Below are 15,114 nucleotides of genomic sequence, written 5' to 3'. Positions count from 1 at the left end.
AGGAATTATGGGAGCAATGTGAGAAGTAAAACAGAAATAAATCTGTAGGACTTGTTAAGCTCCTGCGAGTTCAAAACAGCTCAAAAGACTAAAGCAAATGAGGTACTAACACATACACAAAATCCAATTCTTGGTCGGTGTATATTGATTTCAGTGTTCCTAAGCCAATTTATAGCAGCTGATGACCTAGAGCAGGCTGTGTAATTCATCATTAATGGCAGATGAAGGGCTGAATGACTGTCCATTACTCTATCTATTCTGAGGAGATTGAGACTGAGCCCAGGATCAGAAATGCCTAAAGACCAGAAAGCCAAGCATAAGAAATAAGAAAAACAGATGGGAGAAATACATGAGTAATTAAAAATAAACGATACAGCCAGTGTATAAAGTTTGTGCAGACAAGTGCACGCGTCATCCTGGTCCAAATGGGGATATAGCTTCTGTAAACAACACCCATATGTCCCTAATTTGTTGTCATTCCCAACGATCACAGGAATGTGAAACCAGACTTCAAGTTACCACTTTCTCTCTTCTCTTCCTTTCCTCCTCTTAATCTCTTCCTCCTGACCTCTGCTGCCAATTGAAGACTATTTGAAATCCATACAAGTCTCAAACGTGCAAATCTCCCCCGCAAAGTCATTTGCTTGAATGTCACATCAAAATCATCTCCCTTCATTTGCCTGTGTCCAATACTACTGCTTGGGCAGTTTGTCTCCCTTCTGCCTTTCTGGAAGACTGACCATAATTCACCAGCTGAAGAGCTCTGCTTGTTACTAAAATATTAAGTATCAGAGGAAAAGAAACAAAGGAGAATTCAAAGGAACTAATCCAGCCGATAAAATCTACTTAAATTGTCCCTTACCTGTATTTAATTCCTGTTCCATAAGCTATTCTGCATCACTGCATGACTTTTTCCCCATTTATGTCAGGCACCAAAAGTCTGTGTGTATTACAGGCATGTTCATACAGACCAGACCTCAGGGATTTATTTATTTTTAATCACTGATGCTCTAGACTGCAGTGACCCAGGAGTATAAGGAAGATGTGGGTATTCTCTGAGTAGCCTTCACTCTTCATTTCTTATACCTGCTTTAGCTTCTCACGATGAAGAGCTATTTTTAGAAGGCAAAATGACAGTAATTTGAGCACTTTTTCTGAATCTCCTAAAAATTGATTTATCTTTAAGCAGGTTTCCAGCTATCCCTAGGAAAAGGGGAAGTAGAGGAGAAAGATGCCTGCTGTCTGTGCAGAAAACCCTTACTTCCTTCAGGCAGCACATTATTCAAAACTCAGAGTTATTTCATCCTGCATGAAAGTCTGAGAAAACACACATTCTGCTGGCAGGAGGGAAGCCATCCTCATCCAGAACACTGATTTTCCCCTGGGAGAGTGCAACCAACGGAGATGGGCACTGCAGTGATTGCTCCCACAGCCAGCTGCTGCTTGCAGAAAGGATGGATTTGGCTGCTGGACGGTCTTTAAATGGTGGTTAACCAAGAGTTAAATTGGCACAGTATTCAGAAACAACACGAGATTTGAGAACTTTAAATAAAATTAATATGGAGATGCTTGAAGGTGAGAACTTGATTTCTAATATGTCTACATAATGGGTAGCAAACTAGGTTTTGTGATGAAGCATGTAAATTATAACTAATAATAACATATACTTGTGCTATTTATGTTAATTTTCTTGTATTTTATCAGTCCAGTAACTCATATTATTTCAAGTGTTTTGGATTTTTTTTCAGCAAATTCTTTGTGATCTGGGGCCTAAATGGAGTAGGGACATACAATTCCCTGATTTTCACTTATGCAATTTTCCTTTTCAGACCTCTAACAACAATGAAGAACATAATGTGATTTACATTTGAGCTTGTTTTACAGAGTGGCATAAAGTGGCTTTAGCACAAACAAAACAGAGGCTCATTCATGAAAGAGGAACCCTTTTCAGTGTAAAATTATGCCATATAAATTCCTGGTGTGACTTCGATTTCAGAAATATTTAATCTGAAAAGTGGTCCAGCCAACTAAATGGTTTCTTCCCAGACAATTAAATGGTTTCCCAGCCCTGATGGAGGGCTTTGAGCACCACGATGAGCGGCACCAACAACACTGCCCAAGTTCCTTGGGGCTGAGCATTTGCCCACTGCCTCCTGCCCTGCACTCAAAACAACCTTTGGGTTTGCAACTCTCTGACAAAGGAAGATCTCAATAAAATAGGACCTGGGAGACTTAACATCAATGAAACAACATCCACAAAACTAACAAATAAGCATCTTTTCAATGCTGGTTTTATGAAAGAAAAGGAAATTCCTTTTTAACTTAGCTAGCTAAGGTAATGTTTATGGTAATTTTGAAAAAAAAAAAAAGCAACACCACCATGATGTTTCTTTCTGTTAAGGATATAAATCTGAGCCTCATGGAGGGTTGAATTGAAAATTCGTGAATTGAAAAATTCACGAGCAGCCAGATTAAAAATAGAATCAGGTCAATGTGAGCACTTCCGAAATGCTGGGATCAGAACAGAGCCAGCATCGTGGCGAGCCCTGGCCGGCAGGCACTGCACAGGAGCCATGGGCAGTGCAGTCAGCATCGCAGCACAACGTGCCTTTATGGCAGCTACATACGGGTGGAAATACAAAAGGATTGGTTTCCAGTTTAATTTGCTGGAGCTCAGGAGCTGATTTCAGGTACACGGTATCAGGTTAGGAGTGGCAGACAGAACAAGAGAGTCTTACAGCAAGCAAAAAACCAAGTGATATGTCATTCAGAGTTATAATAGTCAGGAAAACAGGTATAAGTCACTGTAATTGCATTAACACTAACATGTTTTCTGTCATATAGGTCTATCTATCAAGTAGGACATGTAGCACTCAGAACAAATGCTGTAGGAGAACAATAAAGCACAGCCTATTGTGGGGGCTCAAAGCAGAGAAAATGGAGGAAGAACAGATCTTGCACATTTAATTAACCTTTCCTGCTGCAACAAGAATGTCAAACAACTTTCATGTCACTGATATGCTAACAGAGGGAAAAAATAAACATTGATACAAGAATGAAATACAACAGAAGTCAACCTTTCCTGACAACTTCCAGTAGCACTGAAAGAAGTTGACAACACAGGCAGGGCTGGGTTATCTGCAGTGAGCAGGCAAATTTGAATTTCATTTTCTTTTTCTTCTTCTCTCTCTTTTTTTTTTTTTTTTTTAAACTATGCACAGAGGCAGATAACCAGGTTTAAAAGAGTAACACTGTTGAAGCCAGATTTTAATCTCCATGGCAGACGCTGTGACAGAGCGTGTCCCTGTGCAGCACCGCACGTAAGCCCCTGCCTGATGTTCCACATCAAACACTCCGAGCATCAGCCCCCGATCCACCAAAAGCAGCTGGTGAAGTTCTGCCAACATTGCTGTTATATTTCCATAATGACATAATACTTCTCGGTTTTAAAAAGAAAAATAGCTTTCATTCAGCCTCAACTATTCATATGAAAAGTTTACAGGAAGTTGCTTTCCTTAAAAAAAAAATCACTGCTACGTGAAACTCTAGAGCGTAGCTTGCAGAAATTGAGTTTTGTTAAAAAACAATCTGTTTTCAGTAATAAATGGCTGCCAAACACAGGCTATCCTTGAAAACTGGGTATTTACAGACCAACAACTAGTCATTCTGAAGACAAGCCTGGTATTTTAGTCTATTATCTTGAAAAGCAGTAATTAGCAGAGATCATAGACTAACAGTCCCCTGTAAGGAACCCTCTGCTTACATGAAGAAAAGAGGACGTAAAGATGGTTCCCCGCATTAGGACCACCAGAGAGAGGAGGACGCTGCTCTTCCCATGAAGCCTTTAGCTTCTGTGCTGAAACACTGTGAAAATCGACACAAGCCATGGTGGCAGCTTTTGTGTATGATCTGCTGTCCACCAGAAACGGGATCCGGACTGGGAAATTTCACTTGGTTAATTAGATTGTAATCTAACGTTTGCTGCAGTAGGAGTGCACCACAGGCTTGATTTACTGCAGCCTTGGCCCTGGGCTGAGCAAAACTGTACAACTGATGAGACTTCATTTACTGTCCACATGGGAAAAATCAAGAGAAACATGCAATTTTTTATTATCAGAAACAGCAATCCTCAAACCTTTTTAATTAAAAAGAAAAAAGGGTTTGAATCAACCCCAAATTCTTTCCTTAACATGAAAGATTTCACTTTGTTCTTGCTATTTAACCCCTTTGTAACATTGCCTCATTTTGTTTTAGTCAACTATAAATGAAGAAATGAAATGGAAGCTCAAAAAAAATTGGATTTCAAAATTAAATATGTCTTTTGGAAATATTTCCAATTCTAAAATATCAGAGTCTCATAGGAGCAGGTGAAGAAAGCCTTTAGGTGGACCTGACTGCAGGCTCTGACATGGTTAATACCTCACTTCCAGGCTGTGCAACCACTACCAGAAACCCATTCTGCAAGCAGTCTTTAATTGGTTATACACAATTAACATTTATTAACACAAGCTGGGAACGACACCTATAGTGTGGAGTGACATATGCATAATAAATCACAAGCTGTAACCGCCGCCATGCTCCACCAAAATCCCTGCTCTGTACTCCTGGCCACGAGGAAGCAAATGAACTACTTGCAAGTGCTTTCTGCATGTTACCATGCCAATGTCCTTCCAGTGATGTGTTTTTGTTTTCCAGCAGCTTTGATTCTCAATCAATATGTGCTATTCAGACAGGTTTTATTTCAAATTACACCTTTTTGTGATGCATTGTCTGTAAAGGAAAGTCATTTTAAAAATATCCAAAATGATATTCTCACAAAATATTTACTGCATATTGCATCTGATACAATAAAACCACCTAAAATCAGGCAGTCTGCTTACCATAAAACGTCAGCTGTCCTCGTGCCACATTTTTCCCTCTCACATTTTCAGCTACACACTCATAGAGTCCAGCATCTTCTTGCTGAAAATTTGGGATTTCTAGAAGTCCACTTGATCTGTGTCTCCTAGCTTTTCGGGGTATCTGTTTCCCATCTGCTCTCCTCCAGCTGATCGTAGGAACTGGGCTAAATGAGAAAAATAAAGCAAAATAAGATTTGTAATAAAAGCTACAGGTCTTGTCCTGATAGCTTCTCATCTTGATCAACTTGAAACTGCTTCATGTTTGAGGATGATGAAGACGTGGTCAGTCTGAAGACCCTGCCCAGGATCTGGAGCAATTTTATGTTGGGTGCCATATATACACTTTATATAAGTACATGCATACCACCAATAGTGTATTGCTCACATAGTCTTAAAAGCAGGAGACTATGTTATAAAAGTGCTGTTTTGACAAAGCTGAATTTGGATTTCTGCTGTGACAATACATCTATTTTCTTATCAATCCCACACTTTCCTTTTGGAAGTGCTGCTAGTGCTTACTCTAGAACCAGGACATGTTTTAGGTTTTGTGTGAGACCTCAGAAGTGAAGATGTACAACCACATCTGTACAAAATAAGTTATATCTTCTCTCTTCCTTGGGAGTTTTTGTTTTTGTTGAGTAGAGTCCCTGCTCCCCAAGTCCTCTGTCTGTAATGAATCCTGGAAATAAGTAACTCCTGCTGTGGAAAGTGAAGGATTAGCAAACCTTGCAAACTCCACAGTACAGCACTATGAAAGCCAGAAGATGAAGAAATAACGGTGGATAACAACTTACTTTCCCAGGGCAAAGCACTCCAGTTTCACCGTTGTTCCTTTTGCAGATGGAACCGTTTCTGGGAACTGCACTTCTATTTTCGGCTCATACTCCCCCATCACCCCTGCGAACATAAAAGAGAGACTAAGACTTGGTTGAGGTTTTGCAATAAATCCGCAAGTGTTTCTGTGCAGAGCTCTTCTCTACATCATTACTTGCCCAATTAATCCATTCATTTTAAACATGGCCTGTTGCTAACAGCCGTGCAGTGTGGGCTCTTTTCCCATTTACTACCAGAGAAAAATCGGAACCAGCGCTCCACACCATCTGCCAAAGATTAACATTTCTTCATGGCTGTGTTATTTTTGACTTTTGAATATTCAGGGGTTTTGCAGGTAACTTGTGACATAAAGGAAGCAATAATAAGGGAGGTTCACCGCCTTCTAGAAAATGAAATGCGGAACAAATGCCATTACAAAAAGTTTTAAAAGTATTGGAGGTAATCAAGGCTTCTATTAACTTCAAGGAGTTAGAGGCACAGAGACCATACACTCCTTGGGCAATTTCGTTATTTTTACTGCCCCAGTAAACCACACATTGTTGCAGCCTCTTCACCAAATAGTGTTAAAAAATTTGTGCACATAAAAGGGCCGTTACACTCATGATAAATCACTCCATTTCTTGTCACTGTACTGTCTTAAAACCGGTACATATAATTTCACCAATAGTGTTTATCAGCTAATTGATGATTGCAGGTCAAATCCCAACCGCAGGGCGCTGCCGGGGCACCCAGGGGCGGCAGGGCTGGGTACGGTGGCTCTGGCTGCAGCACTGCTCTCTGTCTCCCTGCGTTGCAAAGAGGTGGCAAGGGAAGCCTTTTGGCTTTACTTTTTCCACAGTTAGAGAGGCTTGAAGCTGAAAATGCTCGCTCTGGGACTTACATCCAATCTCTCTTTATGTGGTGACCTGTGCAACGCCTGCTTTAGTGCACTAACAAGTCACATCAGCGTTCTTCAACCTCGTTCTTTCACTGCTACGTTGCACAAAGAGCAGCTGCTGCACAAAGTCAGCCATGCAAATGAAATGCATTTGTTAAAGATATGAATGCTCTCTCTGTACGCACGCCCTGGCAAGCACATACAGCAGGAAGCCCGCGAGTCTGTGTCAGCGCTCCGGTGCTTACAGATCACACAAAAAGGAATCACGGGGCACGATCCCCATTAGCCCTTCGCTCATTAACAGCGCAGCCCTGAAGGGCTGGAAGTGTCCAGGGCTATTGAGGAAGAGCCTCGCTGCTCTCCTGATTGTGAATTTACCAAATTTTGCCTAAATTTCTCCGCACTCCACATTAAACATTTGCTGGGAGAGCTCCAGCAGCTATTGCCCGGCTGTTCCCAAGAGCAAGGCTGCGCGTGTGAATGTTTGCCAGAACAGAACTTTTTGGCAGACACTAACATTTATTGAGATCTTTTCCCAGAAGAATACTTCCATGTTGTGCAGTAAAGACCACAATCTGGCAGAGGAAGAGCTTTTGAGGAAAGCCTGACCAGGTGCAGCCAGTTTCCTCGCTTTGGCAGACACGGGCTTTCAAGCACTCTTGGTGGTGACTTCCTTGAAGAGCTGAGCACCTCCAGCCATCCCCCTCCCCGAGAAGAGCTCCTCAGTGCCTGTGACAGCCTGTCCCCCCCAAAACCACCCCAGGGGCTGCACCAGCAGCGAGCTGAGAGGTGACAGACACCTCGGAGGGCAACGAACATGGTGGGTGCTCCACAGGAGCAGTCTGCCTGCCACCAAGGCCAGACATGCCGCGTGCTTAATCCAGTCCTTAAACAGCAAAAGCAATGAGAGCAATTCTTTCTGCTTCCCTTCCTTCACTCCTAAAGCGATAATTTGGCCCCCTTATGCAAAGTAGTCTGTAAAATATCACTTAACACTAGCGGGCTATTTAGGAAATTAAGGCACAATGTATTATTAATACATTATTCACCTGACAGATCAGGAGAAGGGAATGAGGAATGGGAGGGAAAGAAAATGGCTTTTTCTTTTTCCCCTTCTCTTTCTTCCTTGTTCCTGTTTCCTTGCCTGAGGTCGGAGCTGGAAAGCTGTGACCCCGAGGGGACAATCGCAGGGCAGAGGTGGGAGGGCTGCCTGAGGATGCAGGGCACCGGCCGTGGTCACTGCTCCCCGCAGCCTGCAGCGCCAGACCCCACCGCTTTCTCTTACAGCAAGGAACCAGCTAGTTTAGCAGCATTACTGCTAACATTACAACACCAACCACTTCAAAACCAGCACCTGTACCGGGAAAAACCATCAGGCTCCCACTGCAGCTCTAATCTACCTATAGCTATTGGGTGTGCTGCAAGCCCTGTCTTCTCCGCATTAAAGGAAAAACATCAGGGCGCAGGAGATATCTCTATACTGAATCCAAGCCCATTTTCACACGGACAGCTCTTATTTTTCCTGCTGTTCCTGGGTGAGTTAACATCTGACTTAGCATTACAGGTGGAAAGCAGAGGGGAGAAAATAAAAGACTAAAATAGACCCAGGTTTGTAGCTTGGAGAATGTTTTCAGTGTCATGACACATCAGATGTTGTACGTGTTTGCAGTTCAGAGGATTTCATATTTTTCTCCCAATTTCAAGGCTTAAAAATGTGCTTTTGGATGAGAGTTCCAGGAATTCAGAAGCAAGCTCATTTGTCTGAGGAAATGATACGCATTTCCTGACAACACCTGTGAAATGTTAAAGTTTAATTGGCCCATACAGCTGCTGCTGACGGTAATTTCATTCCAGGTCTATTGTGGCACTTTCTCACTATTACTGTTTTAATTTTGATGTAAAACTCCAAAGTGCATTTTAAAGAGAAGAAGCAAAGCACTGCAAAAACGCTGCTGCGGCGCCGGGGAATGCCATGGAGAGGTGCCAGACAACTGGTTTGGCCATTCACCTTTCAATTCTTTTTCTGTCTGGGCTGCAGTAGGTGAGGCACTCCTAGCCTTACTTCAGGCGTCAGGACCATTTGCAGCCCTCGGTGCCACATATATTTAGCTGCTTATTACATTGCCCAGCACAGAAATAGTGCAGAGAGCCATTTCTCTGCAACGGGAGGCACCGGCTGGTACTGCCAGGACAAACTGCTGCCAGAGCAGCCGTGGCGATTCAAGCCAAAACCTGACCTCAAAGCCTGGGGGAACCTAGAAAACCGTAACATCCCTTTCTGCCTTTTATACGGTGTGAAAGTGGGGGAGGACAGAAAACAGCTCCTTCGGGACTGCAGCGCAAAAGCAGGGTGCTGGCATGAGAAAAGAATAAACCACCGGGGAGTCCTCGGTGGTTCCTGCCCCAGGCCTAAGCTACACGATCAGGAGGCCGCGGGGATGCTCTGCGTCACTGAGCAGCCCAACCTCTGACCTTTTTCCACCATATTTATCGCTGTCCAATAACTTCTGGTGCCAGGAACAGAGAGCTTGGGCCAACGGTGACCAAGACCGCTGCCTCAGCATGGTTTACTCCCACTACCCTTCCTCTACGACGTTTGTCTCCCCAAGGAGGAAAAGCTGTCCAGGGATAACTAATGGGACAAGAGGCAATGTCTGCTCCCACAGCAGCAGGAGAGGAAGCTGGTTCCTGTGCCTCTGGTTACAAAAAAACACTGCAAACATCAGGAGATCTGCAGCTGCAGAGCCCTGCAACTGCAAACAAGCAGAAGAGAAGCATAAAGGCACAGGTGGGGGTGCAATCTGCCTATCGGATCTGGTTTCATCCCATACACCTGCATCTTTCCCCTTTACAGATTACAGCTCAAAAGCCTGCTATTGTAAAGCAAGCTGTGCTTTAAAAAACGCATCGAAAAGCTGTTTTTCCAGGGTGAGTAAATTCAAGCAAAATACCCATGACTAAGATGGCAGGTATTCAGCATACAAAACCCAAATGATTCACAATAGAGTCTAGAAAAATTACTGCTGTACGCTGAAGAAGAAATATGGAAAAAAAAAATCAGTGTTCTGGCAGGGGAGATTTCAGCCCAGTTCCTGCAGAAGCGAGCTGCTCTGGGTGGACAAGGACTACCAGAATGATGGAGCGCTGCCACTGAACGAGTACCCACCACGTAAGTCTTATAAATATCCCCTATGGCAATTGAATTTCTCGATAGAGTTGGCTGAACTGTGAGCAACCAAACTCTGATTTCTTCCTACAGCTCTGGAATTGGGAATTTTTAAAGTTCTTGAGTGAGAGATTATCATATGCATGTGTCCTGGTTTCAGTTAGGACAGAGTTAATTTTCCTCCTAGTAGCTGGCAGGGTGCTATGTTTTGGATTAGAATGAGAAGAGCACTGATAACATGCTGATGTTTTAATTGTTGTAGAGCAGTGCTTACACCAAGCCAAGGACTTTTCAGCCTCTCTCTGTCCTGCTAGCGAGCAGGCTAGGGATGCAGCAGGAGCTGGGAGGGGACAGACCCAGGACAGCTGACCCAAACTGGCCAAAGGGGTATTCCATACCATCTGACGTCATGCTGAACAATATATAGGGGTGGCTAGCCGGGGTGGAGGGGGGGCCGGCTGCTCGGGGATAGGCTGGGCATCGGTCAACGGGTGGTGAGCAATTGCATTGTGCATCACTTATTTCGTACACATTATTACTATTAATACTATTATTATTATTATTATTGTTGTTGTTATTCTTTTCCCTGTCTTAATAAACTGTCTTTATCTCAACTCACAGACTTCACTTTCCCATTTCTCTCCCCCATCCCGGAGAGGGAGGGGGGAGGGTGAGCGAACGGCTGTGTGGTGTTTGACTGCCAGCCGGGCTAAACCACAACAGCATGTATGGAAAGAGTCTCCTCTTTTTCTCTCTTCATCTCAATGAAATAATTCCAAATCCAAATAGAGGCACTATTCTTAGTTATAAGTGACCAGTGTTCTTTTTGTGTAGTATCTTATTCCATCATTTCTTTCTTTCAAAACAATGGGGCTATGTGTAAACCACAGGGACCCACAGTTAATCCTGCATGAGAGTAAAAATGCTTTGCAGTTTAAGAACAACTTTGAGTTTTGAGAAAAACAGAAATTCCAGAGATTTTTGTGAAGTACTTTGACTTTTTCCGAATTCATAAAATGTATTTCAATACGAAGCCAGCCAGGCTGTAACTCAGACATTTTTAGTGACAAACCAATTTGTGACAGGTTCGCTGGGGATGGCCCGAGCGCCAAGGCCAGGACCCCAGGCTGCGGGGTCCCAGAGCTGCAGCAGCCCCTCCCTGGCTCCCTCTCCAGAGCAGGTCAGTGACTTAAATTAATATAGAGAGGTACAGTAGGATTTTTCCCATTAAACTCAGTAATTGAAATTCAATGGAACTGAAACATTAATTGTTGATGAGCTAACCTCTGAGTCTACTGATTTAATGATATAGTGTTGTAAAGAAAATAACATATATATTATTGGACAGAGCAAATATGAATGCCAAAGATAGACCCGACACAGTTGCCAGTTGCAGCACAATGAGCCTTGCATTTTGCTCATTTCTCTTGTTCACACTCAGGGCAACATATGTAATTTATTTTTTCAAGCACAATAGAGTGTAATATTCAGATTTTACACAATTTTTTGGGTTACTCTATGTGGAATGAAAAACTGAGACTTGCAGATTTTTAAAATGCAGGTTGCATGTAATACTACTGCCCTCCTATTTTAAAACACACTTAGCACACGTTCAAATTTGAGTACAGCCATCTTTGCTCTACAGATATTACAGCACCTTTCCTGTTTAACTCAAGAATGTATTCCGGAGCTCCTCAGAGGTTCAATTAAAGTTTCATATCTATAATAAACAGCAGAGTGCACTTCAAAGGAATCGGAGAACATTCCCGAGAATTACCTCGGGAAGGCAATTGGTCTCTGTAAATAAAGCTGAGTGCGTGCAGAGGAGCAATGCACTGGGACAGAGCCCTTGGCGATGCACTTGACAATCAGGGTGATTAGCAACCATCATAGCATTACCCACCGTTTCAGAAACAGAAGCAGACATTGAGCTCAATTTTGAAAGATGGAAGCGCCTTCTGTTAGGTAAGGCTTGCATAAAAGTCCTGCTAATTTAATACCTACAAACATTTCTTGTTCAGTACTGAAAATGTTAACATGAGGTGAATTTAAATATTCCTCTTTATCTTTCAAATGTTAGATGCCTTATTTTGGACTCACGGGGCCAGATTTACTGTCACTTAAACCACTGCCACTGTGTGTAGAGAAGCAGTGTAAGGGACAGCAGATCTGGCGCGTGGAAAAGCGCTTGTCCTCACCCCTCCCAGCGTAATGGGGACACTTGCTCATTGCCCCAGCCCTTCCAAAACCCCACCTATGGGACACGCGTTAATGTGAAGGGAACAGCTACAGGCTGGCAGCACTGAGCCCGTCTTACACGGGAGGAATTTCTGTACAATACTGCTAGGCAACAATGGATCTTCTAGAAGAAGTTTCTAATAATGCATTTCTATTTCTGGAACAAATGTCCTAAATGTTATCCTTTAAACAGACACTGCAAATTAACATGCAAATTTATTTTTCTTATCTGCTCAAAAATGACTATGATACAAATCAATTGTCTGTATAAATTTAGAAATCCTCCTTTGGTTTCTTTTCACATTTTTTTTTTTTACTATTCCACAGCCTACTAAAATTAGCGTTAATTCTGCTGGGAAATAGAGCCTGAGCTAACAGTTACCGAAACAACAAAGTATTTTTGTTCACTTTTGGGCTGCATAAAACGAGCAAAGCTACAGTATATCCAAATTCTGAAATCTATTTTATTTCCCGTCTTCGGTCAAGTATCGCCAGGATTTTCTGTTAAAACAAGAGTTCTTCCAATGATGGAAATAGCAACCTTGGCCACAGCAGCATAAACCCACCAGTGTCTATGATGTTGAACCATAGCTAAAGCAGAGGTTTTCAGCCTTGCTGAACCTTTACAAAAGGAGAATCTCTCCCTTTACTCTACATAGTAATATTTTAAGCCATTTGTTATTTTTTTGGCGACAGCCAGTCAAAGAAACCAAAACAAGTCCTACCATCGTTCCTGAGGATGAGCGGGGTTGGGGGGCCCAGGACCCGGCTGTTGGTCACTGTGTTTGTCACCACGCACGTGTAGTTTCCCACATCTGAAGCTTCCACCTTCGCGATGTACAGATTGCCAGTCTCCTGCGAAACGAAGCGGCGGTTGTCCTGATGCACGAACGACGGGTACTCATTGAAGATCCAGGCGTAGGTGAGCTCTGGAAGCACAAGGCACCACCAGCATTAGTGACAGCCTGTAGACCTCCACATGGGACAGTCCCAAGTCTGAACTAAAGCCCTGGAAATGATCTTCTGCAAGCCCGCCTTGGTTAGGCACAACAGATACATCACAGCCCATGAAATGACCAAACAGCACACATTTTGCAAGTTTGCATCCTTATGGCTTTAAATATAAATTTCCAAACGTGACTCCTCTGAGCCTGCACACAGACCTTAATGCTCTTAAAATATTCCTTAAAGATCTTCCAATCCAGAATACAATGCATTTTATACAGATCCCACTTCTTCTGTCATGGACATTTCAATGTTTCTGACTCTTATTTTTTTTCTTCTTCTTTCTTAGCTCATTTTTGCCTCCAAAGTTTGGAGGAGGGTCTGCTGAGCCACGTTATCGTACACTGTATGTTTTATTCCTTTGGAATTTCAGAATCGGCAAAAAATTCCAAACACTAAATTAAGCACCTGTAATCTTCTATGTGTCTAATTAGATAATACTCTGTGTTTTGTAAGGCATCTTTGGAAGTTATTTACACAATAAAAAACAACAGAGAGACATGCTGCAAGTGGCTGCAGTTTATGAGTGAGGTTAATGCAATATAAACCTATTATATTTGCCTAAGACTAATGCCCAAACCCACTAAAATGCTTGAAGAACTCGAGTACAAGATTGTTGTAGTTTTCTAAGGGAACAGTAATTATACTAAAAAGCATATTCTTAGTTTAATACTCTAATGAGTCATAACTGTAATTGACCTCAACTACCATTAGGTACTTTGGAAAATAAATTCTGTCCTCTTGTTCCACTGTTTACACATACAAGAGGTTGAAAGCAGATTGTTGGCTTTTATTTATTTATTTTTTAACAACAGGATTATAAAATGCCTACTTAGACTTTTAGGAAGATATGATAATTATGTTTATGTGGGAATATCTAATCATCATATTTACACATGTGCATCTAATTATAAGTAACCTCATGCTGATGTCAAGAGGATACTCAGAGCAAACAAGGTAGCACTTCTCAGCTGGCTTATTATTTTCTGCAAGTAGTTTAATTTTTTAATTTTTTTTTTTTTAAATTTACTCTTGGTGAACAATTATCTTGTTCCTCCAGAAGCATCCAGCAATAGGCAAATAAACATCAGTGCCCTAGAATGCACAGAGGCGTTTAAAGTTGAGCAAACCTTCACACAGCAGGCTTCCACCACAGCCCCCCGAACTCTGCAATGCAACAACATTTTGCATCGCCTGTGGAATGGTGAATTAACCACATGTTCTTCATAAAAACACAGGACCAGGAGGGTTTTTCTGGATCAACAACCCCTGCCCTTCCCTATCCTTCCCCAGGAGGCCGCATAGTCCCACTCACAAAGATCCCAGAAGCAGCAAGGTTTTCAGCTCCTGCCTTCCTATTAAAAGTCGGTTTTGCTTTAACTGCTAAGAACCCTCTACTTTCCGGGTTAAATATTTTTATTACTAGGCTATATCCATGTGCTTCTGGGCTAATGATGCCTTTAGCTTAACGGTTCTTGCCTCTTTGCTGGTGAGAGCAATCAAAAGTCCTTCTGCCTTTGTTTCCAAGACAGTCATTCCAATCTTATGATGACTATAGTAGGTTTTCCTTAAAAAAAAAAAGCTCCGCTAAAGCTCTGCTTTAGTTACAAGTCTTGAATATAGGTGCCATTTGAGCAGAGTGCTAGGCTGGAAACCCTGGATGAGAAAATCACAGGAGAACAGAAAGCAAATGTGAAGTTGTGCAAGAGTAAGAAGGTCTGACCAAAACAGCACCCAAATGCAAAGAGATTGTGGATTCTTCCAACACCGGAGGCAGGAAAATGGATCTATTCCTTGAGAGCACACCCTCAAAGTCTCTCCAAAAGACATCTTCAGATTAAATCAGTTTGGCTACATAAAAGTAAGGAACCCCAAATCAAAATGCTGGACATAACAAAGATCTGATGTGACAACTCTGCCTTCGTTTCATTAAAACAAATCATTGTCCACAAAAATACAACTGCCTGAACTGCACAGCCTTAGATTCTAGGAGCAGTCCGTTATTGCTATAAAATATCTAAAACTACTGGATAATTGTCTCTAAAATAACGTGGGACCGATGGAATAAAAAGCACAGGAAATACGGCAGACTG

At 42.3% G+C, this 15,114-nt stretch overlaps 1 protein-coding gene across 7 annotated transcripts in view; it reads right to left on the bottom strand.

The window, feature by feature from the left end:
* Positions 1 to 15,114, bottom strand: part of CNTN4 (contactin 4) — a 301,419-nt gene that overhangs the window by 64,929 nt on the left and 221,376 nt on the right. For all 7 annotated transcript variants that reach the window (XM_040568777.1, XM_040568783.1, XM_040568784.1 and 4 more), the window contains 3 exons: positions 12,742 to 12,945; positions 5,696 to 5,798; positions 4,881 to 5,065 (listed from right to left, as the gene is read on the bottom strand). In XM_040568777.1, the coding sequence (XP_040424711.1) occupies positions 4,881 to 5,065; positions 5,696 to 5,798; positions 12,742 to 12,945 (492 nt within the window). The remainder of the gene's footprint in view (positions 1 to 4,880; positions 5,066 to 5,695; positions 5,799 to 12,741; positions 12,946 to 15,114) is intronic.

Source organism: Cygnus olor, chromosome 10, assembly GCF_009769625.2.
Source record: "Cygnus olor isolate bCygOlo1 chromosome 10, bCygOlo1.pri.v2, whole genome shotgun sequence".
In the NCBI taxonomy this organism is placed as follows: Eukaryota; Metazoa; Chordata; class Aves; order Anseriformes; family Anatidae; genus Cygnus; species Cygnus olor.
This window is presented reverse-complemented; position numbering and strand designations above follow the sequence as displayed.